Source organism: Carcharhinus amblyrhynchos, chromosome 6, assembly GCF_965287045.1.
Source record: "Carcharhinus amblyrhynchos chromosome 6, sCarAmb.v2.hapA, whole genome shotgun sequence".
NCBI lineage: Eukaryota > Metazoa > Chordata > Chondrichthyes > Carcharhiniformes > Carcharhinidae > Carcharhinus > Carcharhinus amblyrhynchos.
In genome coordinates this window covers 56370918-56398247 of record NC_137329.1, presented here as the reverse complement: position 1 = coordinate 56398247, position 27330 = coordinate 56370918, and the positions used below count along the sequence as shown (strand labels likewise).

The 27330-nt window shown below is 45.1% G+C and overlaps 1 protein-coding gene across 3 annotated transcripts in view; it reads left to right on the top strand.

The window, feature by feature from the left end:
• dgkza (diacylglycerol kinase, zeta a) overlaps positions 1-27330 on the top strand; it is a 475544-nt gene that overhangs the window by 218486 nt on the left and 229728 nt on the right. For all 3 annotated transcript variants that reach the window (XM_080190495.1, XM_080190494.1, XM_080190493.1), the window contains 7 exons: positions 2826-2921; positions 12385-12462; positions 19212-19268; positions 21858-21926; positions 24409-24480; positions 25530-25646; positions 25740-25811. In XM_080190495.1, coding sequence (XP_080046621.1) covers positions 2826-2921; positions 12385-12462; positions 19212-19268; positions 21858-21926; positions 24409-24480; positions 25530-25646; positions 25740-25811 — 561 coding nt within the window. The remainder of the gene's footprint in view (positions 1-2825; positions 2922-12384; positions 12463-19211; positions 19269-21857; positions 21927-24408; positions 24481-25529; positions 25647-25739; positions 25812-27330) is intronic.

Genomic DNA, 27330 nt, shown 5'->3' with positions numbered 1-27330 from the left:
TTCTGCAGACTCTCCACACCCTCCGCACAATTTGCCGTTCCACCAATCTTGGTGTCATCAGCAAATTTCGACACCCTACACTCGGTTCCCTCCTCCAGATCATCTATATAAATGGTAAATAGCTGAGGCCCCAGCACCGACCCCTGGGGCACTCCACTAGTCACCATCCGCCAATCCGAATAGCACCCGTTGACCCCCACTCTCTGCCTCCTATTTGACAACCAATCCTCTATCCACGCTAACACCCTACCCCCAACTCCATGTCCCTCGACCTTCTGCAATAATCTCTTGTGAGGCACTTTGTCAAACGCCTTCTGAAAATCAAGAAAGACCACATCCGCCGGCTCTCCTCTATCCACCGCCCTAGACACATCCTCATAGAACTCCAGTAAATTTGTCAGACACGACTTCCCTTTAACGAAACCGTGCTGCGTCTGCTCTATCAAGCAATTCCTCTCAAGGTGCCTTGCTATTTCCTCCTTGATGACAGATTCTAACATTTTACCTACAACAGACGTTAAACTAACCGGCCTATAATTCCCTGCCTTTTGCCTGGCACCCTTCTTAAACAACGGCGTAACATTAACCGCTTTCCAATCTTCCGGCACTTCCCCGGAATCCAGCGACGTCTGGAAAATAACCTCCAAGGCATCCACTGTCACCCCCGCCATTTCTTTCAGAACCCTCGGATGCATTCCATCCGGTCCTGGGGACCTGTCCACAATCAGCCCCTCCAGTCTGTCGAGCACCTCCTCTAGTAACAATAATGTCATTGAGACCCTCCAGTCCTACCACCTTTCCATCTCTAACACCCGGCAAATTATTCACGTCCTCCTCCGTGAAGACAGAAACAAAAACGTTATTCAGGTGTGTCTGGAGTCACGTATAAGCCAGACCAGGTAAGGACGGCAGATTTTCTTCCCTAAAGAACCTTAGTGAACCAGATGGGATTTTCTGACAATCGACAATGGTCGTCAGCAGATTCTTAATTCCTGTTATTTTCATTGAATTCAAATTCCACTGTCTGCCGTGGTGGGATTCAAACCCAGGGTAGTTACAAATCTCTGCACATTGTCTTTGTCTGGAGTCAAATGGAGGTCAGACTAGGTAAGGGTGACAGATTTCTTTCCCTAAAGGACAGTCGTGAACCAGATGGGATTTTACGATAATGGTTTCATGGTCACCATTACTGACACTAGCTATTCAATTCCAGATTTATTCTTTGAATTTAAATTCCACCAGCTGTTGTGGCAGGACTTGAACCTATACCCCTAGAACATTAGCCCGAGCCTCTGGATTACTAGTTCAGTGATATTATCACTATGCCACCATCCCCCCTCAATGAGTGAGTCACTGGAAATTCAAGGAAAGCAGGTGGGGAGATATGACCTCACAGAAATGAATCCTGTGAGGTGACTCTCTACTTTTCTTCTTTTCTTGACCTTCATTAATCGAGGGATTGAGTTTAGGAGTCGGGAGGTAATGCTGCAACTTTATAAGACCCTTGTCAGGCCTCATTTGGAGTACTGTGCGCAGTTCTGGTCGCCTCACTATAGGAAAGACGTAGAAGCTATTGAAAGGGTACAGAGGAGATTTACAAGGATGTTGCCTGGACTGGGAGGCATGCCTTATGAAGTTTAGTTTGAGGGAGCTGGGACTCTTTTCCTTGGAGAGACGAAGGTTGAGAGGCGACCTGATAGAAGTTTATAAAATGTTGAGAGGAATAGATAGGGTGGATTCTCAGAGGCTATTTCCCCGGGTTGAAATGGTCGCTACGAGAGGACACAGATTTAAGGTGCGGGGAGGAAAGTACAGAAGTGACGTTAGGGGTAAGTTTTTCACTCAGAGGGTGGTGAGTGAATGGAATCGGCTGCCGTCAGTGGTGGTGGAGGCGAACTCGCTGGGGTCTTTTAAAAGACTTCTGGATGAGTATATGGGGTTTAATGGGATTGGGGGTTATAGATAGGTCTATAGATTGGTAGGTGTTGATGTGATCGGCGCAACTCGTGGGCCGAAGGGCCTGTTTGTGCTGTAGTGTTCTATGTTCTATGTTCGAATACGTGAATAGGATGGAAATAGAGGGATATGGTCCCGGGAAGGGTAGGGGGTTTTAGTTCAGTCTGGCAGCATGGTTGGTGCAGGCTTGGAGGGCCGAAGGGCCTGTTCCTGTGCTGGAATTTTCTTTGTTCTTTGTCTCTGAGCAGGCAGGTGTCTTTGACTGTGAATAGGAGCAAGCAATTTGACCAAAGGATATAGGGGGTGTCAATTGGGCTCGATCCTGTTCTCTCCCTGGTGTTCACCCATACATTATTATGATGCAGCAGCGCACAACGGTTAGCGCTGCTGCATCACAGCTCCAGGGACCTGGGTTTGATTCTGGGCTTGGGTCACTGTCTGTGTGGAGTTTGCATATTCTCCCTGTGTCTGCGTGGGTTTCCTCTGGGTGCTCAGGCTTCCTCCCACAGTCTGAAGATGCGCGGATTAGGTGCATTGGCCATGCTAATTTGCCCCTTAGTGTCCTAGGATGCGTAGGTTAGAGGGATTAGCAGTGTGAGTATGGGGGTTACAGGGATAGGCCCTGGGAGGGATTGATGGGCCGAAAGGCCTCTTTCTGCATTGTAGCAGTTCTATGTCAGGTAGCCATTGAGCATGCAGCTCTGGCAGACCTTTCTGTTCCTGATCTCCAGTCTACTGTAACAGACTTCACTGCCCCTATCCTCTCCCAATACTCACCGGACATTCATTATAAAGTCTGCAGAGGCCTCTGCTGATTGTCTGAAATGGCTGTCAAACTAACCTGTCTCCTCTGGTCTAATCTCTTTTAGGAGAATGCACAGTATGGTGAGCACATCTGGTTTGAGACCAGTGTTTCTGGAGATTACTGTTATGCCGGAGAGCAGAATTGTGTCGCCAAGATGCTGGTGAGTATCGACAGCCCTTTGGCAATGGTTTATAGTGTAGGGATCAGCAACCACCCTGTCAAAACCCTTCCTATATTATGGCAAAGAGATGTTGACACTGGTAGGAGCATCATGAAAAGCCTGGGTGGCCCATTTCAATACTGCATCTATATCAAACTGTGGAACAGTGTTGTCCAAGATGTTAGCCATTAGCTATCAATTAAAGTCCTGTAAATATTAGAGTCATGGAGGTATACAGCCCAGAAACAGACCCTTCAGCCCAACTCATCCATGCTGACTAGTTTCCTAAACTGAATTAGTCCGATTCGCCTGTATTTGGCCCATATCCCTCTAAACATTTCCTATCCATGTCCCTGTCCAACCATCTTTTAAATATTGTAGCTGTACTGCCTCTCCCACCTCCTCTGACGTTCCATATATGCATCACCATCCATGTGAAAAAGTTGACCCTCAGGTTCCTTTCAAATCATCCCCCTCTAACCTTAAACCTATGCCGTCTGGTTTTAGACTCCCTGACCCTCGGGGAAAGACCTTGGCTATTCACCTTATCTATGCTTCTCATGATTTTGTAAACCTCTATATAGTCACCCCTCATCCTCCGACACTCCAGGGAAAGAAGTCCCAGTCTATCCAGCATCTCCTTATAATTCAAACCTTCCAATCCTGGTAACATTCTTGTAAATCTTTTTGAACCCTTTCCAGCAGGGCAACCAGAATTGTATGCAGTACTCTGAATGTGGCCCTACCAATGTCTTGTATGGTTGTAACATAACATCCCAATTCCTGTACTCAGCCCTCTGACTGATGAAGGCAAGTATTGCAAACGCCTTCCTCACCACCCTGTCTATCTGTGTTGCAAAGTTCAAGGAACTATGTATCTGCACCCCTAGGTCTCTCTGTTCGACAACACTCCCCAGAGCCCTACCATTAACTGTGTAAATCCTGCCCTGGTTTGTCTGACTAATGGCAACACAACGCATTTATCTGAATTAAACTCCATCTGCCATTCCTCAGCCCACTGGCCCAATTAATCAGGATCCCATTGTAGTCTTAGATAACCTTCTTAACTGTCCACTACACTGTCAATTTTGGAGTCATTGGCAAATTTACTAAGCATGGCTTCTATATTGTCGTCCAAATCACTAATTTCAATGACACACAACAGTGGGCCCTGCATCAATCCCCGCGGCATACCGCTGCTCACAGGCCTACAGTCTGTAAAATAACTCTCTGCTACTAGCCTTTGTCTCCTACCAGCAAGTCAATTCTGTATCCAATTGGCTAGTTCTCCATGGATCCCATGTGATCTAACCTTACTGACCAGTCTACCATGTGTCCTTGTCAAAGGCCTTGCTAGTATCTATTGAACTGCCCTCATCTATTTTCTTGGTCATCCCTTCAAAAAATTCAAATCACGTCTTACAAATTTTAATTTCCATGCACAAAGCCATGCTGACTATCCCTAATCAGTCCTTGCCTTTCCAAGTGCACGTAGATTCTGTCTCTCTGAATCTCCTTTCACATCTTACCCACCGCTAACATTAGGCTCACTGGTTTGTAGTTCCCTGGATTTTCCCTGCTGCATTTCTTCAAAAACAGCACATTTGCCTCACTCCGGTATTCTGGCACCTCACCTGTGGCTGTCAATGATACAAATGTCTCTCAATTTCTTCCCTAGCTTTCCACAATGTCCTGGGATACACTTGATCAGGTCCTGGGGATTTATCTACCTTCATGTGTTTTAAAACCTCTAGCACCGTGTCCTCTGTAATGCGGATACTTTTCAAGACATCACTATTTACTTCCGTAGCTTCCATGTCTTTCTCCACTGGAAATACTGCCGAGAAATATTCGTTTAGGATCTCATCAGTCTCCTGTGGCTCCACATATAGATGACCTCGTTGATCTATAAGGGGCCCTACTTATTCTTTTGCCCTTATTATACTTATAGAATCTCTTTGGATTCTCTTTTACTTCATCTGGCAAAGCTATCTCCAGACCCCTTTTTGCCCATCTCATTTCCCATTTAACTCTATATTGCCTATACTCCTTGGGGACCCCAGCTGCCTATACATGAATATGTTTCCTCCTTTTTATTAACCAGAGCCTCAATATCTCTAGTCATCCAGTTTTCCCTACTCCTGCCAGCCTTGCCTGTCACACTAACAGGAACACGCTGGCCCTGAACCCTCGTTATCTCGCTTTTGAAAGCCTCCCATTACCAGACATTTGTTTACCCATGAACAACCTCTTCCAGTCAACTTTTGGAAGTTCCTGTCCAATACCATCAAAATAGGACATGCTCTAATTTAGAACTTTAAGAACATAAGAACATAAGAAATAGGAGCAGGAGTAGGCCATCCAGCCCTTCGAGCCTGCCCTGCCATTCAATAAGATCATGGCTGATCTGTCGCTGCTCAGTTCCACTTTCCCGCCCTCTCCCCATAACCCTTAATCCCCTCTCCTATCAAAAACCCATCAACCCGCGTCTTAAAAATATTTAGCGAGGCAGCCTCCACCACTTCAACGGGCAGAGAATTCCAGAGATTCACCACCCTTTGAGTGAAGAAGTTCCTCCTCAACTCCGTTCTAAACCTTTTATCTTGAGGCTGTGCCCCCTAGTCCTATTGTCTTTTTTGAGCGGGAAGAGTCTTTCCACCTCTATCCTATCCATCCCATTCATCATCTTATACGTCTCAATGAGATCTCCTCTCATTCTTCTAAACTCTAACGAGTACAAGCCCAGTTTATTCAGCCTCTCCTCATAGCTCAACCCCCTCAACTCCGGTATCAGCCTAGTAAACCTCCTCTGCACTCCCTCCAAGGCCAAAATATCTTTGCGCAGGTGCGGCGCCCAAAAATGCACACAGTACTCCAGTTTTGGCCTCACCAATGCACTATACACCTGCAGCAAGACCTCCCTACTTTTATATTCAATCCCCCTCGCTATGAAGGCCAGCATCCCATTCGCCTTCCTGACCACCTGCTGCACCTGCAAGCTGGGTTTTTGCAACTCATGCACAAGGACCCCGAGGTCCCTCTGCACTGTCGCCTGCTGCAGTTTTTCGCCCTGTAAGTAATAGTCCTTCCTACCATTTTTCCTACCAAAGTGGACCACCTCACACTTGCCAACATTAAATTCCATTTGCCATTTCCTGGCCCATTCGCCCAGCCTATCTAGATCCTTCTGCAGACTCTCTACACCCTCCGCACAATTTGCCGTTCCCCCAATCTTGGTGTCATCAGCAAATTTCGACACTCTACACTCGGTTCCCTCCTCCAGATCATCTATATAAATGGTAAAAAGCTGAGGCCCCAGCACCGACCCCTGGGGCACTCCACTAGTCACCATCCGCCAATCCGAATAGCACCCGTTGACCCCCACTCTCTGCCTCCTATTTGACAACCAATCCTCTATCCACGCTAACACCCTACCCCCAACTCCATGTCCCTCGACCTTCTGCAATAACCTCTTGTGAGGCACTTTGTCAAACGCCTTCTGAAAATCTAGAAAGACCACATCCACCGGCTCTCCTCTATCCACCGCCCTAGACACATCCTCATAGAACTCCAGTAAATTTGTCAGACACGACTTCCCTTTAATGAAACCGTGCTGCGTCTGCTCTATCAAGCAATTCCCTTCAAGATGCCTTGCAATTTCCTCCTTAATGACAGATTCTAACATTTTACCTACCACAGACGTTAAACTAACCGGCCTATAATTCCCCGCCTTTTGCCTGGCACCCTTCTTAAACAACGGCGTAACATTAGCCGTTTTCCAATCATCCGGCACTTCCCCGGAATCCAGCGACGTTTGGAAAATAACCACCAAGGCATCCACTATCACCTCCGCCATTTCTTTCAGAACCCTTGGATGCATTCCATCCGGTCCTGGGGACTTGTCCACAATCAGCCCCTCCAGTCTGTCGAGCACCGCCTTTCTAGTAACAGTAATGTCATTAAGACCCTCCAGTCCTACCACCTTTCTATCGCTAACACCCGGCAAATTATTCACGTCCTCCTCCGTGAAGACAGAAACAAAAAAGTTATTCAATACCTTAGCCATATCCCCATCCCCTACCACTAGGTCCCCTTTCTCATCCTCTAAAGGACCAACATTCACCCTAGCCAGCCTCTTCCTTTTTATATATTTATAAAAACTCTTGCTATCCTTTTTTATATTAAGCGCTAGCCCAGCTTCATAGTTTCTCCTACCCTTCCTTATCAACTTCTTTGTCAATCTTTGTTGACATTTAAACCTCTCCCAATCCTCTTCTCGCCCACTACTCTTAGCTACTCTAAATTCCTCCGCTTTTAATTTAACACTTTCCTTCACCTCCTTCGTTATCCACGGCTTATTACCTCTCCTCCTACTGTCCTTTTTAACCATCGGAATAAATTTCCGTTGAGCACCAAGAAAGATCTCCTTAAAGATCCTCCACTGCTCCTCAACAGACCCTCCCTCCAACGCGCTCTCCCAGTCCACATTCGCCAATTCTTCTCTCATCCTACCGTATTTCCCTCTATTCAAACAAAGGACGCGTGTCCGGAAACCCACTTTCTCCTCCTCCATCTGCACCAGAAACTCCACCATACAATGATCACTCTCCCCAAGAGGATCCTTCACCACAAGGTCCCTAATTCTACCCGCTTCATTACATAGCATCAGATCCAAGATAGCTCGCTCCCTCGTCGGCTCCAACACACACTGTTCGAGGAAACTATCCCGGCAGCATTCCAAGAACTCTTCCTCGAGCCCCCCACGTCCAACATGGGTCGACCAATCAATATGCAGATTGAAATCCCCCATAACTACGGCCGTCCCATTCCTGCACGCCGCACTTATTTGCGCGTTAACAGCCCGCCCCATCTCCAGATCATTATTCGGGGGACTATAGACGACACCCACCAGCGTCTTCCTCCCTTTGCTGTTCCTAATCTCCACCCACAACGATTCCACCCTCTGCTCCTTGGCTCCAATATCATCCCTTGCTACCACCGTGATGCTATCCTTAATCAGTAGAGCTACGCCCCCCCCTTTTCCCTCCTGCCTATCCTTCCTAAACACTTGATAGCCCTGTACATTCAGCTCCCAGTCCCTGTCACCCTGCAGCCACGTCTCTGTAATGGCCATTAACTTGTGGACCAGACCTAACCTTTTCCATAACTATTTTAAAACTAATAGAAATGTGTATGTGGCTGCACTGCTAAATGTTTCCTTGTCTCAAGCAGCTCACAGTAAACATTTAAAGACTCCTTTTATAATCTACTTAATAACGATATGAATCTTTGTCAATGTTGAGTTGTTTATTTGGGAAATTGCCATGTGTTGGAGTTGTTTCCAGAAATTGTATTCTTTTCTGAGATCAAACTGTATTCCACCTCTGCACTCTTTCTCTATCATAGTCTCTCTTCCTTTTTCACTAGTATTGGATTCAGTAATCCTCTATTTTTTTGTCCATTTTGACTTTCCAAAGCTGTGGGCACACCATCCCACAAAACTTTCTCCCTGCTACATTCTTGCTGTGTTCAAATTAGAACTCCTGCTCTAACATATTCTTTCTGAGGGCCTTTCCTCTTGCCCCTTACTCAGATGGTCTGTGACAGTGGTGGGCAGCCTAGGCGAGTGAGTGGGCTACATGACTGACCCTCCTTCATCTCAGCGGGCTGCAGGATTGAAATCAGGCTTGTTCACTAACCATGACCCCATGAATAAGATTAAACACATTTAATACATCCTAAATGTTCCATTATGAGTTATAGAAAATGCTCAATAATTCATTTGGAATCATAGAATCCCTACAGTGTGGAGGGAGGCCATTTGACCCATTGAGTCTGCACTGACTCTCCAAAAACCCCTCCCATCCTCATAACCCCATGCATTTACCATGGTCAATCCATCTAATCTGCACAGTTTAGGACACTAAGGGTCAATTTAGCATGGCCAATCCACCTCACCCCCACACACCTTTGGACAGTAGGAGGAAACCAGAGCACCCGGACGAAAGCCACACAAACACAGGGAGAATGTGCAAACTCCACACAAGATCGGACCTGAATCCAGGTCCTTCATGCTGTGAGGCAGCAGTGCTAACCACTGTGCTACCTTGCTGCTGTAATAGAACTCTCATCAACTTCAAATAGTAAAAACCAAGTAAATATTTACAGTTTAGATACAGGGGGAGTGCATGGCTCTCATAGTCAATGCTATAAACAAGTAGCATGCACCTCTCTCCATGTGTCCTTCACGTATATATCACTTCAGCCATGCTAGTAGGAAAACAAACTACATGGATGAAAATCAGCGGAATCTGGCAACCCTACATGTGGGCAACAGTCAACAAAATGTCTTGTGGGACCGCAAACAGAATCCTGGTAGGCTGCATAAGGCCTACAGCTACAGGTTGCCCATCGCTGATCTATATATAGGCAATAATCTTTCAGTCCCACTGCTTCTGACCATAGTTTGCTGCCGTGCAGTTCATGTCCTTTCATGCTGGCTTTCTAATATAACAAAGTGTGCCCCTGGTTAAGATAGCAAGTACTAAAGCTTCCACTATGTGCGCACACAAACATACACAGTCCGATGGGACAGGCATAGAGCAATCACTAGGATCAAATTTACATTGAAGTTTTAAAGGAAGTGTCCATGTTTTTGTGGTTGTAAAGCCAGGGGCTAACTGCCTCCCTCATTGATTAATACTGCCCCCCAGTGGCCAGAATTCAGGTCTGCGATTGTATGATGTCACTAAGGATGGTTCTCCCAGCAAGATGTTATATTTATATCCCTGTCCCAATTATTTCATTTTAACACAATGAAACTCAATTGAAAGTAAAACGAGTTTTTGACAAGAGTAGATGGATGTGAAAGGTTTTCATTAGCAGGACTGCTGGGAAATAGATTTAAAAGAAATAGATTTAGGTTTAAAGGAAAGGGAAAGATAAAGTGAGAATTCATTATATGCTGGGGGTGGTTATAATGTGGAGTGTGCCACCTTAAAGGGTGATCAAACTAGGCTCAATAGTAACTTTCAAAAGGGAATTAAACAGCTCTGAATGATATGCAGGGGTGTGGTGAAAGAGAGGTGAGTGGGATTAATTGATAGGTCTTTCAAAGAGGCATCACGGGTCCAGTGGGCTGAAGGGCCTCCTGGTGTGCTGTATGATTCAATTAAAGAATTGAATTGAATTGAAGGGTGCTAACTTCCAGGTCGTCTCTGATACCGTGCACAGGACATGTGAAGGAGAGAAGGATTAGAATGGTCAACGTGTGGCTATTGGACTAGTGCAGGAGGAAAAGGCTCACATATTGGGGCATTGGCATGGATTTGGGACTTGTGTCAGATGTACTGAGGGGACAACCTACTTACACCTGAACTAAAATGACATGAATGGGCCTTTTTAGAGGGTAAATAAAGCAGGTAAGGGAGGATTTAAGCAGAGTCGGGGAGAGGTTACATTTGGGATGAGAAGGATTAGTATTCATATAATCCCTGCAGTGCAGAAGGAGGCCATTTTAGCCCATTGAGTCTGCACTGACCATCCAAAGGAGCTCTGTATTGAGGCCCATCCCTATTCCCCAAGCACTGAGGAAACTGAAGTGTCTGGAGGAAGCCCATGCAGACACAGAGAATGTGCAAACTCCACGCGATCACCCAAGGTAGGAATCAAACCAGGGTCCCTGGTGCTATGAGGCAGTAGTGCTAACTGCTGTGCCGCCCTTAATATGTCCCTTGGAATGACTGAAGGAAATGTGGAGAAAGGTTGCTTAGCCAAGAAGGCAGTGAGAGGGACAAGAAATCTAAAACATTCAATGAGAAATCAAGGAGCAAAAATAAAACTCAAGATTTAAAAGTAGCCAGGGTGTGTGTGTGTGTGTACGTGTGTACGCAATGAATAATATGAAAAATATTCCAGAATAGGGCAGTTAGAAGCGTTGATAACTATGCAACAGTATGATGCAGTACTTAAAATGGAGTCAAAACAAAGACTTTGAATTCAGTATTATCAGTGAATATCTTGCTTGGCCATATCAGAGGCAGCCATGTTTCGAGGCAGTCCAGAAAAGGTTCACTAGGTTCACCCTGGTTACGGAGGTATTTTCTTATGAGTAAGGTTCAGTAGTTTGGGCTTCTACTCATTGGAGTTTTGAAAAATGAGAGGTGACCTTATTGAGACGTGTATATAAAATTTTCAGGGAGCTTGTCAGGGTAGATGTTGAGAGTTTGTGTCCCTTTGTGGGAGAGTCTAGGACCAGGGGGCATAATCTCAGAGCAAGGGGGTTAAGACTGAGATGAGAAGGAATTTCTTCTCAGAGGGTAGTGAATCTGTGGAATTCATTGCCGCAGTGGGTGTTGAGGCTGGGTTGTGTTCGAGGCTGAGATAGACAGATTTTTAATCAGTAACGGAATCGAGGGTTATGGGGATAAGGCAGGAAAGTGGAATTGTGGATTACCGTAGCAGATCAGTTATAGTGAAGAGAAACCAAGATCGAATGGTGGAGAAAACTCGATAGACTAAAAGGCCTATTTTTGCTCCTATGTCTTATAGTCTAATTCCAACAGTGGCTGCCTTCAAAAGTACTTCATTGGCTATAAAGTATGTTGGGATGTTTGAGGTGATGAAAGATGTTGCAGCAAAATCGTACCTTCTATTTGAGGTACGGTTTGAGAGACGGGTTTTCGCCACTGACCAAGTCCAATGTTTACTTTTGTGACACAGAAGACAAACTTTTGTTTCGTTAAGTGACTGAGTTCTGGACAAAAAACTTCTGTTTTGAAGATGAGAGTGCAGGGCTTTGAACCATGATGTGCGCAATTATGATTTCTGTCAGTAGGCCATTAGGCATGAAGAAAAACCAACAAGTCCAAAGATGTATGCGTTAGGTTGATTGGCCATGCTAAATTGTCCCTAGTGTTGGGGGATAGCAGGGTAAATATGTGGGGTTAGGGGAATAGGACCTGTGGGATTGTGGTCGGTGCAGACTCGATGGGCTGGATGCCCTTCTTCTGCACTGTAGGGGTTCAATGATGACCAAGGGGATCGGTTCTGTGTATTTTCCGTTGAAAACATGTTGAGCTGATGAAGGGACATAGGTCATGTCACACATCAGTCTGCTGCTGATTAATTCATCAAAGTCTGATGGGTTTGTGCCTATGCCCTTCCCTACATTAGCACAGGTTGGAAGGCAACAAGTTAACTTCCCCAAAGAAAGAAGGCAAACCACGCATCACAGTGGTCCTGATCTGTTACCTGCCACATATTACCCCCCCTCTTTTCTCAGCTAGAAACGCAATAGGTTGGATGAAAGTTTGAAAGAACTATCAGTTCTCAGTCCTCATAGCTGATAGATTGTGTATGATCCAAGTGTGGCTAAAGGGTTCAGGGAAGGGAGGAAAAGGTGTTCTAGTTTATATTAATTCGATGTACTGCAGTTAATCATTCTTCTCATCCCTCTTTGTAGCAAAAGTCGGTGTCACGGAAGAAATGTGCTGCATGCAAGATAGTGGTTCACACAGCCTGCATTGAGCTTCTGGAGAAAGTAAGTCTCTACTGTCCTGTGAATTGTAGCAATATAATCCCATTTTGTTGACTCCTGTTTTGGGGGATGGAGGTATAGATGTACATTCTTGATCTGTTCTTGTGTGGGCGAGGAGGCACTCTCCTTCAAGAGATGAAGTGCTTTGGGACATCTGACCTATGGCCCATCATTGACAATTGAAGAATATTCCAATGGACTAAACTCATTCCCATTCACTCCCATTGAATAGTATTTCAATCGTCTAAACTCATTCCCACTCATTTCTGTTGAATAGTATTCCAGTGGACTAAACTCGTTCCATTCACTCCTGTTGTCTCTGTGTAACATTTGCATATTCTCCCAATGTCTGCATGGATTTCCTCTGGGTGCTCTGATTTCCTCCCACAGTCCAAAAATGTGCAGGTTACGTTGATCGAGGAAAGGTTGGAGAAACTTGGTTTGTTCTCACTGGAACGATGGAGGTTGAGCAGCAACCTGATAGAAGTCTACAAGATTATGAGGGGCATGGACAGAGTGGATAGTCAGAAGCATTTTCCCAGGATGGAAGAGTCAATCACTAGGGGGCATAAGTTTAAGGTGCAAGGGGCAAGGTTTAAAGGAGATATATAAGGGAAGGTTTTTACACAGAAGGCGATGGGTGCCCTGGAACTCACAGCTAGGGGAGGCAGTGGAAGCAGATACGATAATGACTTTTAAGTGGTATCTTGACAAGTACATGAATAGGATGGGAATAGAGGGATATGGTTCCCCGAAGAGTAGGGGGTTTTAGTTCATTCAGGCAGCATGATTGGTGCAGCCTTGGAGGGCCAAAGGGCCTATTTCTGTGCTGTAATTTTCTTTGTTCTTTGTTTGTTCTTTCTTTGATTGGCCATGCTAAATTGCTCCTTAGTGTGAAAGGGATGTCAGGGGATTAGTAGGGTAAATACGTGGGGTTATGGGGATAGGGCCTGGGTGGGATTATTGTCAGTGCAGGCGTGATGGGCCAAATGTCCTCCTCCTGCACTGTAGGTATTCTATGATTCTATCTTGATATTAGGCAGATTTGATACAAAATTTTGGGTCACAAGCTTCAGATTTCCCAATTGTATTTTTGTTTTAATAACACAAATGCAAAATTTCATCTGGAAATCACAGTGCATTCCTAAAACCTCTGGTTGTTTTATATTAAATTAAACGTTCTGATGCATGAGTGATTTTCTTCTTCCTCATTAGTTGAGTATTTTGGTCTCAGTGCTTTTGCTTTCTGGTTGATGAATTCTGCAGCCAGGACAATAATGCAAAGTAAATAATCTCACCAATTCAACCGTCTCCGCAAAAACCGTTCTCCCAACTACATGGATAGTTTATGTTGCTTTAAATACAGGGAGGATTATTATTGGCACCTGGGAATAAGGTGGCACTGCAATTACCTCACTAATTTACCCACAGTGATGTCCAGATGCCCAGGCTAACTTTATGGAGTAGCTGACAGAGCAGTACAGTAGGTCTTAACATTAACTCACTTGTTGTTTCACATTAACATTGTTCATAAACCAGTGTCAGGATATCCCTTTAACTGTTTTGGTTGTATTTTGAAGTTGTTTGTCACAGTCTTCCTATTCTGTGGCCTATCTGTTCACACGATCTGCCCCATGCTGTTTCGACCCATAAAAACATAAGAATATAAGAAATAGGAGCAGGAGTAGGCCATCTAGCCCTTCGAGCCTGCCCCGCCATTCAATAAGATCATGGCTGATCTGAAGTGGATCAGTTCCACTTTCCCACTTTCTCCCCATAACCCTTAATTCCCTTGTCTGTCAAAAACCTATCTACCCGTGACTTAAATATATTTAGCGAGGTAGCCTCCACCACTTCAACGGGCAGAGAATTCTAGAGATTCACCACCCTTTGAGTGAAGAAGTTCCTCCTCAACTCTGATCTAAACCGCCTCCCCTTTATCTTGAGGCTGTGCCCTCTAGTCCTGCTGTCCTTTCTGAGCAGGAAGAATCTCTCTACCTCTACCCTATCCATCCCTTTCATTATCTTATATGTCTCTGTAAGATCTCCCCTCATCCTTCTAAACTCCAACAAGTACAGACCCAGTCTATTTAGTCTCTCTTCATAGTCCAACCCTCTCATCTCTGGTATCAGCCTAGTGAACCTCCTCTGCACTCCCTCCAAGGCCAAAATATCCTTGCGCAAGCGCGGCGACCAAAACTGCACACAGTACTCCAGCTGCGGCCTCACCAGTACCCTGTACAGTTGCAGCAAGACCTCCCTGCTTTTATATTCTATCCCCCTCGCTATAAAGGCCAGCATCCCATTTGCCTTCTTGATCACCTGCTGCACCTGCAGACTGGGTTTGTGCGACTCATGCACAAGGACCTCCAGGGCCCTCTGCACTGTAGCATGCTGCAGCTTTTCTCCCTTTAAATATTAATCCCTCCTACTATTATTCCTGCCAAAGTGGATAACCTCACACTTGCTAACATTGTACTCCATCTGCCAGGTCCTCGTCCACTCGCTCAACCTATCTAGATCCCTCTGCAGACTTTCCACACCCTCCGCACAATTTGCTTTTCCACTCATCTTGGTGTCATCAGCAAATTTTGTTACCCTACACTCAGTCCCCTCCTCCAGATCATCTATATAAATGGTAAATAGCTGAGGCCCCAGCACCGATCCCTAGGGCACTCCACAAGTCACTGACCGCCAATCAGAATAGCACCCATTGATACCAACTCTCTGCCTCCTATTAGACAACCAATCCTCTATCCATGCTAACACCTTACCCCCAACTCCATGCCCCCTAACCTTCTGAAGCAACCTTTTGTGCGGCACCTTATCAAACGTCTTTTGAAAATCGAGAAACACCACATCCACCGGTTCCCCTCTGTCTACCGCACTAGTCACATCCTCATAGAAATCCAATAAATTCGTCAAACACGACTTCCCCTTAATGAACCCGTGCTGTGTCTGCTGTATCAAACCATTCCTTTCTAGGCGCCTCGCTATTTCTTCTTTGATCACGGATTCAAGCATTTTTCCAACTACAGACGTTAAACTAACCGGCCTATAATTCCCTGCCTTTTGCCTGCTACCTTTTTTAAACAGTGGTGTAACATTAGCCGTTTTCCAATCTTCCGGCACTTCCTTGGAATCCAGTGAAGTTTGGTAAATAATCACTAAGGCATCCACTATCACCTCTGCCATTTCCTTCAGAACCCTGGGATGTATTCCATCCGGTCCTGGGGACCCTTGACCCCAATTGCTTATTCTCCTGTTCCTGCCATTGCCTACTCCCTGCCTTCTCTAATGCTGGTTCTTGGGGGTCTGTTCTTCATCAGCTTTGGGCTTCTGGTTTCGCTTCTGAGTTCGCACTGAAATCCTGTGTTCCATCTACTGGCAGATGTTGATCTGTGCAAGTAGTCAGGACTTTAGCTCATGTTTGCGCTTATCAGCATCTGCCAATAGATGGAGCCTGGTCTATCTAAATGTGTACTGAGGTGAGTACGGTATTTTTAAAATCATTTAATTGTATATTGTATTTTCTATTTAATATATTTCTTTTGAAAGTTATTTCAATTGGGAATGGTTCTCTGCGTTATGTTGCGATCTCCTTAGGGAAGAGAAATTCAAACTAGTGGCTGAAATGATGAGGTGGCACAGTGGTTAGCACTGCTGCTTCACAACTCCAGACACCCGGGTTTGATTCCAGCCTCGGGTCACTCTCTGTGTGGAGTTTATACATTCCCCCCATGTGTGCATGGGTTTTCTCCCACACTCCAAAGACGTGCAGGTTAGGTGGATTGGCCATGCTAAATTGCCCCTTAGTGTCAGTGGGTTTAGCGGGATAAATATGTGGGGTTACGGGGATAGTGCCTGGGTGGGCTTGTTGTCGGTGCAAGTTCGTTTGCCAAATGGCCTCTTTCTGCACTATAGGGATTATATGATATCTATGATAAAATGTCAAGATTTACAATACTAAAAAAGACGCTATTCTCTAAACACTATTTGCTTCTTGGAGGCAACTTCATACTTTAAACAATAGAAATGCATAAAAGTCTTATTTATATCCCATTCTCCATGGAATTATTGTTCTCAGAACAAACAGTTCAGTATTGCTCTCCGCTTCTAATGGGTTACTTTATTTTCACATTTCCAGCCAGGTAACTTCTAGTCTGGAACTCTCGGTGTGAGAGTTTTTATTGTAAACTTTTCTCTCTAGCTCCAAGCTAGTTAAATCTTCCTGTCTCCTTTATTTCCTCACGAGCTTGGTCTTCAGTCTGCAAGTGAGCTCCCACCTGCATTCTGTGTGGTGAACAATAGAGTTGGCTTTTTCTCTGCTGAAGACTCATCGAGTCATAGAGGTTTACAGCATGGAAACAGGCCCTTCGGCCCAACTTGTTCATGCCCTCCTTTTTTTTTGAAGCCCCTAAGCTACTCCTACTTGCCCACATTGGCCCATACCCATCGTACCCATATAACTGTCGAAGCAGTCTTTTCAAAGACAAAATTGTACCCGTCTGTACAACTACTTCTGGTGGCTTATTCCAGACACTGAAGATGCAGGCCTGGTTGATTCCATCTCGTTTTCTGTATTGCAAGTTCTTGCATTCCACACAAGATGATAATGCAACCCCACTGTCTGTCTCTAATTGCCTGTTTCTGATTTTGCTGAGGAAGCATATTAGATTTATAACTGTGTAGAAATGCTAATCAGTTATCTTTGACCCCAAATCCCTTAAAGGGATAGTTTGAAGAACAAATCTCGACAATGTAATACGTGCGTTAACTTTCTGGGACTTTGGAGACTCCAAGTTCATTCATTGCAGACTTGGTCATTGTCTTCTGGCATAAATACTTTGCACCTCCCTCTCAATAAAACAATGCAAGTCTTCCTCTGATCGCTACAATTAACCCACCCGGGGTTACGGTTAGGCAGACTCCAGTACAAGGTCACATGTCCTATATTCAAATCTACAGCATCAAAATGTAGAATTCTTAGAAACGAAAAGGTACAATCCTAAAACCTAATAATCTTATAAACCTCATACTGTGACAATAACTGTAGTAGTGCACTCCCCCATCAATATCCTTTCCTTGTCACCATTTTGTCTCCAAATACATAGAAATTAGAAGCAGGAGGAGGCCATCTGGCCCTTCGGGCCTGCTGTACCATTGATTATGATCATCAAATTCAATGTTCTGATCCCCCCATATCCCTTTATCCCTTTAGCCCCAAGAGCTATATCTAATTTCTTCTTGAAATCATACAACAATTTGGCCTCAACTACATTCTGTGGTAATGAATTCCACACATTCACCATTCCCTGGATGAAGAAATTTCTCCTCACCTCAGTTCTAAAAGATTTACCTTATCCTCAAACTATGACCCCAAGTTCTGGACTCCCCCACCATTGGGAACATTCTTTCTGTATCTACCCTGTCTAACCCTTTTGGAATTTTATAAGTTTCTATGAGATTCCCCCTCCCTCTTCTAACCTTAGCTGACTCGATCTCTCCTCATATGACAGACCTGCCTTCCCAGGAATCTGTCTGATAAACCTTTGCTGTACTCCCTCTGTAGCAAGGACGTCCTTCCTCAGATAAGGACACCTAAACTGCACACAGTACTCCAGATGTGGCCTCACCAACACCCCATACAATTGCAGTAAAACTTCTCTATTCCTGTACTCAAACACTGTCACTATGAAGGCCAACATACCATTTGCCTTCTTTACTACCTGCTGTACCTGCATGCTTACTTTCAGTGACTGACGCACAAGGACACCAAGGTCTCGCTGAGTATCCACCTGTCTCAATTTGCACCCATTCGAGTAATGATCTGTCTTCCTATTATTGCTACCAAAGTGGATAACGTCACATTATTCACATTACATTGCACCTGCCATACAGATACCCACATACTTAGCCTTTCCAAACCATGCTGAAGCATTTCTGCATCTTCCATGCAACTCACTCTGTACCCAACTTTGTACCATCTGCAGATTTGTAGGTAATACATTTAGTTCCCTCTTCTAAATCATTAATATATAATGTGAACATTTGGGGTCCTATCGCAGATCCTGCAGAACCCCACTAGTCACAGCCTGCCAGTCAGGAAAAGATTCATTAATGCTAACTCTTTGCTTCCTCTCTGTTAACCAGCTTTTTATCTATCTCAAAACATTACCCATAATCCCATGTGCTTTAACTTTGCATAGTAGCCTGTTATGTGAGGCCTTGTTGAAAGCCTTCTGAAAGTCTAAATAAATCACAACGGCTGGTTCTCCTCAATCAACTCTACTAGCTACATCCTCAAAGAATTCCAATAGATTCGTCAAGCTTGATTCCCCTTTTGTAAATCCATGCTGACTTTGCCTGATTATGTCACTGCTTTTCAAGTGCTGAGCTATGAAATCCTTGATCATGGACTCAAGCAACTTCCCCAGTACTGACGATGTACTGATGTATAATTTTAGCAATCGCCTATGCCTTTGAAAAATCAAAGAATATGATATTGGTCCGTCCTTCATCGATCTGGTTAGTTAGCTGCAACTTCTGTTTCAAAAACACCAGCCCAGAGCAAGGATTACTTCCATTTTCCCGTGACTGTTTTTAAATTCATCGCTTGTACAAAAATAGATCCATATTTTTTAAAAAATCCTTTGCAAAAATGGATGGTAGAGCATTTGTTTTCCTGGCTATACGTTCCTGCGAAAGGCTAGACCAATTTTATTTTAAGTCCTTTTTTGTTAAATCCACAGATAAACTTTCGATGTAAACCAACGTTCCGGGAATCTGGATCACGCAATATTCGGGAGGTAAGTGGATGCCTGAGCAGCAATAATAATAAAACAGAGTAATATGAAGCTAAACCCTGCTGGAATTAAGGAAGGACTTGGCTGCAGTATCTACATACAGTCGAGACCCAGACACTGTCATTGGAACATCTTTCAAGGCTCCTTTTCCATATTTCTGACTGTCCTTATGATGAGTTTAAGAACTGAATTGGATTTTGGACTGTGCCATTATCGCATCTTTATTCAAAAGAAATACACTTGGAGAAAATTGCAAAGCAACTTTTAAAACCTATTTTCATTTCTTTTACATTAACCCCAATGGGAAAACTGGTTTTGCTGGTTGAAGCTGCACAGAAGTTTTAGTTTATTATCACTAAATGCATCCTCCTAGTTCATCCTTTAATAGGTTTGGGGGGGATATAAGACCATGAGAAATAGTAACAGGACTAGGCCATTCAGCCCTTCGAACCTGTTCCACCGTTTAATAAAATCATGATCTAACACCCGCTAAGTCCACTTTCCTGCCTTGCCTCCGTAACCCTTAATCATAGAATCCTACAGTGCAGAAGGAGGCCACTCAGCCCATTGAGGCTGCACTGATCACAATCCCACCTGGGTCCCATAACCCCATGTATTTATCCTCGCTAGTCCCACTGGCACTAAGGAGCAATTCAGCATAGCCAATCCACCTAACCCACACATCTTTGGACTGTGGGAGGAAATCGGAGCACCCAGAAGAAACCCACGCAGGCATGGGGAGAATGTGTAAATTCCACACAGACAGTCACCCGAGGTTGGAATTGAACCCGGGTCTCTGGCACTGTGAGGTAGCAGTGCTAACCACTGTGCCACCATGCTCTCCTATCGATTGCAGCCTAGAAACTGTTCAAAGACTTGACCTCCACAGCTTTCTGGGATAAAAAATTCCAAAGATTCACCACTACACTTTGTGAGATGAAATTTTTCCTTAAATCCATTTTAAATGTGCACCCACTTATTCTGCAACTCTCTAGTGCTACCTGTCTATGGCTTTACTTCATTCATTCCTGGAATATGGGAATCATAACAAGACCAGCATCTATGATCTTATTGAATGGCGGGGCAGGCACGAAGGGCCAGATGGCCTACTCCTGCTCCTATTTCTTATGTTCTTATTTCCTATTTCTTATTAGTTGTCCATTGTTGCTCTTGAGAAGGTGTAGGAGAATCACCTTCTGGATCCACTGTGGCCCATGTGGTGTTGGTGCACCCACAGTGCTGTTCGGTCGAGGCTGCCTGGAGTTTGAGCCTGTGCCAATGAAAAAAAGGCCATACCTGGATGGTGTGTTATCTGGAAGGTTGCTGGTTGGAGCTGATGGTTTTCCCATGCATGCCCCACTTTGTGCCTTGTGCTGCAACTGAGTCAAAGAGTACAGAGTCATACCTGAGACTTCCAGATGATTAATCTCTCCCCTGTACCTACAAAACCAGTTCTAATATTAGAATAACAAGTCCGTCGCTGGGCCTTGCGCTGTCCTCCATTACACAACATGCAATGGAATGGCGTGAAGTGAGCTTAGAAGGACTAGCATAAGCATGACTGATCATATTACAGAATTGTTACTGTGCAGAAGGAGGCCATTTTGGCCCATCATGTCTGTACCAGCTCACCAAATGAGCATCATGGCTTAGTGCTGTTCCCCTGCCTTTTCCCCTGTACCCCCTGCACATTGCTTCAATTCAGATAATCACTTAATGCTCTCTTGAATGTCATGATTGAATCTGTCTCTGCCACCCTTCCAGACAGTGCATTCCAGATCTGACTGACTTGCTGTGTGAAAAGCTTTTTCTCATGTTCTCACATAAAGTTTATTTATTAGTCACAAGTAGGCTTACATTCACACTGCAATGAAGTTGCTGTAAAAATCCCCTAGTCACCACACTCCGGCGCCTGTTCGGATACACTGAGGGAGAACTTAGCATGGCCAGTGCACCTAACCAGCGCATCTTTTGGATTGTGGGAGGAAACCGGAGCACCCAGAGGAAACACACACAGACACGGGGAGAATGCGCAGACTCCACACAGACGGTGACCCAAGCTGGGAATTGAACCCAGATCTCTGGCGTTGTGAGGCAGCACTGTGCTAACCACTGTGCTACAAAAAGTGACTCAGTTCCCGCTCTCACAGAAGGGATTCCTTCACTTGGTGGCACAACAACCAGTGACCAATAGAGACTGGGGAGGGAAAGAAAGAATGTGAGAAATAATCACATGGCATGGGATGGTGGCACAGTGATTAGCATTGCTGCCTCACAGCGCCTGGGTTCAATTCCAGCCTTGGGTCACTGTCTGTGTGGAGTTGCACATTCTCCCCATGTCAATCTGAGTTTCCTCCAGGTGCTCCGGTTTCCTCCCACATTCCAAAGATGTGCGGGTTAGATTGATTGGCCATGATAAATTGACCCTTAGCGTTAGAAGGGTTTGCACAGTAAATTGGTGGGGTTACAGGAATAGGCCTGGGTGAGATTGTTTTCGATGGACTGAATGGCCTCCTTCTGTACTGTAGGGATGTTATGTGAATGGGTTTCCAGTTTCAAACTGAACAAATTATATTCGTTTTGCTTTTTCAGCCAACATTTGTACGGCACCATTGGGTTCATCGGAGGCGCCAAGAGGGGAAATGCAAACAGTGCGGCAAGGTATGTGTAGTGTGTGTATGTTTGCGTGTAAGACATTCCAGCATTAACATGCTGCAGAGAAGAGTAATTCCTTAGGAATAAAGTTTATCTCTTGAGACTAAAAGTAATATTTTAGAGCAGATTATTTGGATAAATAAATCTAAATGACAAACACCCAGACTGTGCACATTTTTGAAGAACTTTCATCAAAATCTTGGGAAGAACCTAATATAACACTTCATTAAAATAGCACTTCCTTTGAATCAATGAATATCGACATCAACTAATGTAGGAATCAGTGTGTGAACGGGGGACCTGTCGTGTCAGTATTAATGTTAATATTTGAGGAGCGTGAATCTTCAGGTTAGCAGTATACGTATTAAATCTTAATGATCATTGAGCCTGGTACAGAAATTCCCATTACCAGCGTGGTTAATTGTGAATTAGTTGCTCATTTACTGTTGGGTTCATGCAGCTAGATTGCATCACTGTTCAGAGCAGCCAGAAGTAATGGCTGAGATCATACACTGCAGAAGGAGCCATTTGGCCCATCGAGTCTACACCAACCACAATCCCAGGCCCTATCACCACAACCCCATGCATTTACTCTAGCTAATTCCTCTGACACTAAGTGGTAATTTATCATGGCCAATCCACCTAACCTGCGCATCGGAGGAAACCGGAGCATCCAGAGGAAATCCATGCAGACACGGGGAGAATGTGCAGACTCCACACAGACAGTGAGCCAAGCCGGGAATTGAACCCGGGTCCCTAGTGCTGTAAGGCAACAGTACTAACCACTCTCCCACTTAGAAGATTGCTGGTGGCCTTTGAAAGCAGCATGTTGAGGAAGTCACAGAGTGCAATTGGCAGGGGAGGTTGGGGTGGGCGGTGGCGGGGGCATGTTTTCAATGGGAGGAGGAGGTGGGGGGGTACTAATGTTGGTGCACAGTCAGGGGACATGTCCAGGAAGATGATTACTGTGGACATGAGCTCTTAGCATTTTAGTGCTTCCTAAAGCTTCTGGTGAGACTTCCAAAGTGCCCAATTCATCTACATATGCAAACCACCAAAGCCCAAAAACAATCAGACTGGGATCTGAATAGGGAATGCTGGAAAAACTCTGCAGTTCTGGCAGTATCAGTAAGGAGGGAAACAGAGTTAATGTTTCGAGTCTGTTTGACTCTTCAGAACGTGGGAGAGGGAGAAATGTGTTGGATATTAAGCTGTAACTGTGAGAGATTGCAACAAGATGGAGCAAGCTTAAGAACACAAGATAGATGGCCTGGTGTGGGAAAGGGTAGTGGGGGAGGCGGGGGGGTTTGGGGGTGGGGGGAGGATTATTGCATTGAGACAATAAACGTATGGAATTTTTTTTTAAAAGGTGTTTAAAATTGGAGGGACAAAGTCACAGTTTAAAGTTGTTGAGCTCAATGTTGAATCCTAAGGGCTATAATATGCCTAATGGGAAGATGAGATGCTGCTTCACGAGCTTGTGTTGGGCTTCACTGCAGCATTGCAGCAGGCCAGGGATGAACATGTGGGTGTGAGAGCAAGGTGCTGAGTTAAAATGGCAGAGCAGGAAGGTTCAGGATCATGCTTGCGGGCTTTGTGATGGTGTTATGCAAAGTGGTCATCATGTCCGCATTTTATCTCCCCAAAGCCTATAAACAGTCTACTGATTAATTAGTAGGATCTTTGCATAGGTTGCCTCTCTATTTATATAATCCATAGGGACCTCTGAAATGTCTAGTCTCATTGATTACAGGAAGGCAGTAGTGTCATGCTATTTTCACTGGACTAGGAATCCAGAGCCCCAGTGGGTAATGCTCTGGGGACCCTGGTTCAAATCCCACCTTGGCAGATGGTGAAATTTGAAATCAGTAAAAAAATCTGGAATTAAAAGTCTGATGATGACCATGAAACGATTGTTGATTGCCATTAAAAGCCCATTTGGTTCATTATTGGCCTTTAGGGGAGGAAATTTGCTGTCCTTACCCAGTCGAGCCTACATGTGACTCCAGACCCACAGCAATGCGATTGACTGTGAAATCCCCTCGGGGATGGGCAATAAATGCTAGCCCAGTCAGCGATACCCACATCCCAACACCAAAAAAAACCCAGTGTCCAGCAAAACACGAGAATTTATTTGGGGAGAAGAAACTGAATGCAGTTAAGCTGACATTTCACAAAATTAGTTGGGGATGTTAGTCTGAGAGATAAATTCCTTTCACTTCCCACCCCACATTGTGTAAGAAAGCAGTCCATTCCTCCCTAGTGGAAGAGGTTTGAATATTTTGGGTGCTGGTTTGCTGAAAGTGGATCTGGTAAGTTGTGTTCTTGTCTGGAGATTACTGTGCCGATGGTGGGAGTGGTTGGTTTCTCAGTGACTGCCTCTTGTACTAATGGCTTGTTGGAGCTGACTTTGGTTGCCTCCTGAGTCACTTCCTTACTGTTATATCTTCTTTCCCATTCTTCCTCCTCCTGCCCCCACCCCCCACAGGGTTTCCAGCAGAAGTTTGCGTTTCACAGTAAGGAGATTGTCGCTATCAGCTGTTCCTGGTGCAAGCAAGCAGTAAGTTTTCTGTCTTGAAGGAATCAGTTTTATCTGGAAGCAAGTCTGATACTGCTCAGAAATACCAAACTGTACAACTGCTGGAATCACTGAGCAGTCATGATGTGGAGATGCTGGCATTGGACTGGAGTGAGCACAGTAAGAAGTCTCACAACACCAGGTTAAAGTCCAACAGGTTTATTTGGTAGTAAATGACACTAGAAATCTAATCTATTCTGTAAACTGTGTGTGCCTTTATATGCTCTGTTTGTGATCAGAACTCTGCACTCACCTGACGAAGAAACAGCGTTCTGAAAGCTAGTGTCATTTACTACCAAATAAACCTGTTGGACTTTAACCTGGTGTTGTGAGACTGCTTACTGTGTTAACACTGAGCAGGTCAGGCAGGGACAGTGGAGAATAACATTCAGCTAATGTTTCAGCTCGCAAATATTTGTCAAAATTGGGAGCTGTTCTCGACCAGGAGGTGAGGTGGGGGGGACAGGAGGGATTCAATGTGTGCGAGTCTGACTCGCTTACTGTCTCAAGGTGCTCACCCACTCACTGCCCCACACACACCCACTCACTGCCCCACACACACCCACTCAGTGCCCGACACGCACCCACTCACTGCCTCACACACACCCACTCGGTGCTCCGCACGCACCCACTCACTGCCTCACACACGCACCCACTCAGTGCCCGACACGCACCCACTCAGTGCCCGACACGCACCCACTCAGTGCCCGACACGCACCCACTCAGTGCCCGACACGCACCCACTCAGTGCCCGACACGCACCCACTCAGTGCCCGACACGCACCCACTCAGTGCCCGACACGCACCCACTCAGTGCCCGACACGCACCCACTCAGTGCCCGACACGCACCCACTCAGTGCCCGACACGCACCCACTGCCATGCCCACATTGCATCCTTGCCTCTTAGTCTATTCTGGTGTCTTGATGCTTGTAACAAGCACCTGTACCGACTGAGTAATTATATTTGAGAGTTGGGAGATAGAGGGTGGATAACCGCAATGCTTAATGTTTTCCTTCACCCTTTCCTCAGTATCACAACAAGGTGACCTGCTTTATGCTGCAACAGATCGAGGAGCCATGCACACTTGGTGCTCACGCTGCCGTTATTATTCCCCCAACCTGGATCATCCGGGTGAGACGGGCTCAGGTGAGGAACACGTCCTGAATTATCCCTGTGCCGGATATTCTTCCAAGCTCACCTTCAGCTCATCAGTAACTCCCACCTTTCCTTTCCTCCCAGAATTCACTGAAGTCGAGCAAAAAGAAAAAACGGACCTCGTTCAAAAGGAAATCCAGTAAAAAAGGAGCAGAGGTAAACAACCCTATCACTTTATTTTAAATTGTCGAGTAGGATTTTCCAGTCCTGCCTGCTACAGGACGGATCATTCCTGCTTGAAGTCAACAGATCTTTGGCTGGTTGGTTTGATTTGATTTGATTTGATTTATTATTGTCACAGGTATTATACAGTGTAAAGTATTGTTTCTTGCGCACTATACAGACAAATCATACTGTTCATAGAGAAGGAAACAAGAGAGTGCAGCATGTAGTGTTACAGGCATAGCTAGGTGTAGTGAAAGATCAACTCAATGCAAGGTAAGTCCATTCAAGAGTCTGACAGCAGCAGGGAAGAAGCTGTTCTTGAGTCGGTTGTTGCATCTCAGACTTTTGTATCTTTTTCCCGATGGAAGAATGTGGAAGAGAGAATGTCCAGGGTGTGTGGGGTCCTTAATTATGCTGGCTGCTTTTCCAGGAAGTGTAAACAGAGTCAGTGGCTGGGAGGCTGGTTTGTGTGATGGACTGGGCTTTGTTCACAACCTGTTGTAGTTCCTTGTGGTCTTGGGCAGAGCAGGAGCCATACCAAGCTGTGATACAACCAGAAAGAATGCTTTCTATGGTGCATCTGTAGAATTTGGTGAGAGTCATAGCTGACGTGCCAAATTTCCTTGGTCTTCTAAGAAAGTAGAGGCTTTGGTGGGCTTTCTTGACTGTAGCGTCAGCATGGAGAGACCAGGACAGGTTGTTAATGATCTGGACATCTAAAAACCTGAAGCTTTCGACCGTTCTTACTTCGTCCCCATTGATGTAGACAGGGGCATGTCCTCCATGATGCTTCCTGAAGTCAATGGCTGTGCTCATTTATTGGCCATGGGCAGAGCTGGAAAATCCCAGCCATTGTTGAGGTTTATTGTTGCTGGAATATGGATTCAGCAGCATTAGATTTGTATTAGGAAAAATAGGAATGAATGGGGGATGAAAGATGGTGATTTTCTTTTTGTTTTTAACTTGTCTTCAGGATATAGTCATTGCTCACAAGCCAGCATTTATTGTCCATCCCTGAGTTGCCTTTTTGAGCCACTGTAGTCTGTATGGTGAAGGCTAAGACAGTGCCAGTTATCAGCGTTCTGTGCCATGGGCCAGAGATGAGGACTGGCCAAGTCCAACCTCAGCTCTCATGAAGAATCATCCAGACTCGAAATGTTGGCGCTGTTCCCTCTCCCCAGATACTGTCAGACCTGCTGAGATTTTCCAGCATTTTCTGTTTCTGTTTCAATTCCATCAGATTTTTCTTTTATCCAACCTCAGTAACACTGGTTTCTGTCTGAGGAGCAAGTTAAGTTTCAGACTATAGACCTTAAAATTTTAAAGTTTATTTATTAGTGTCGCAAGTAGGTTTACATTAACACTGCAATGAAGTTGCTGTGAAAATCCCCCAATTGCCACAGTCCGATGCCTATTCCGGTAATACTGAGGGAGAATTTAGCATGGTCAATGCATCTAACCAGCATGTCTTTCAGAAGGATGGGGGTGGAGTGGGGGTGGGGCAAACTGG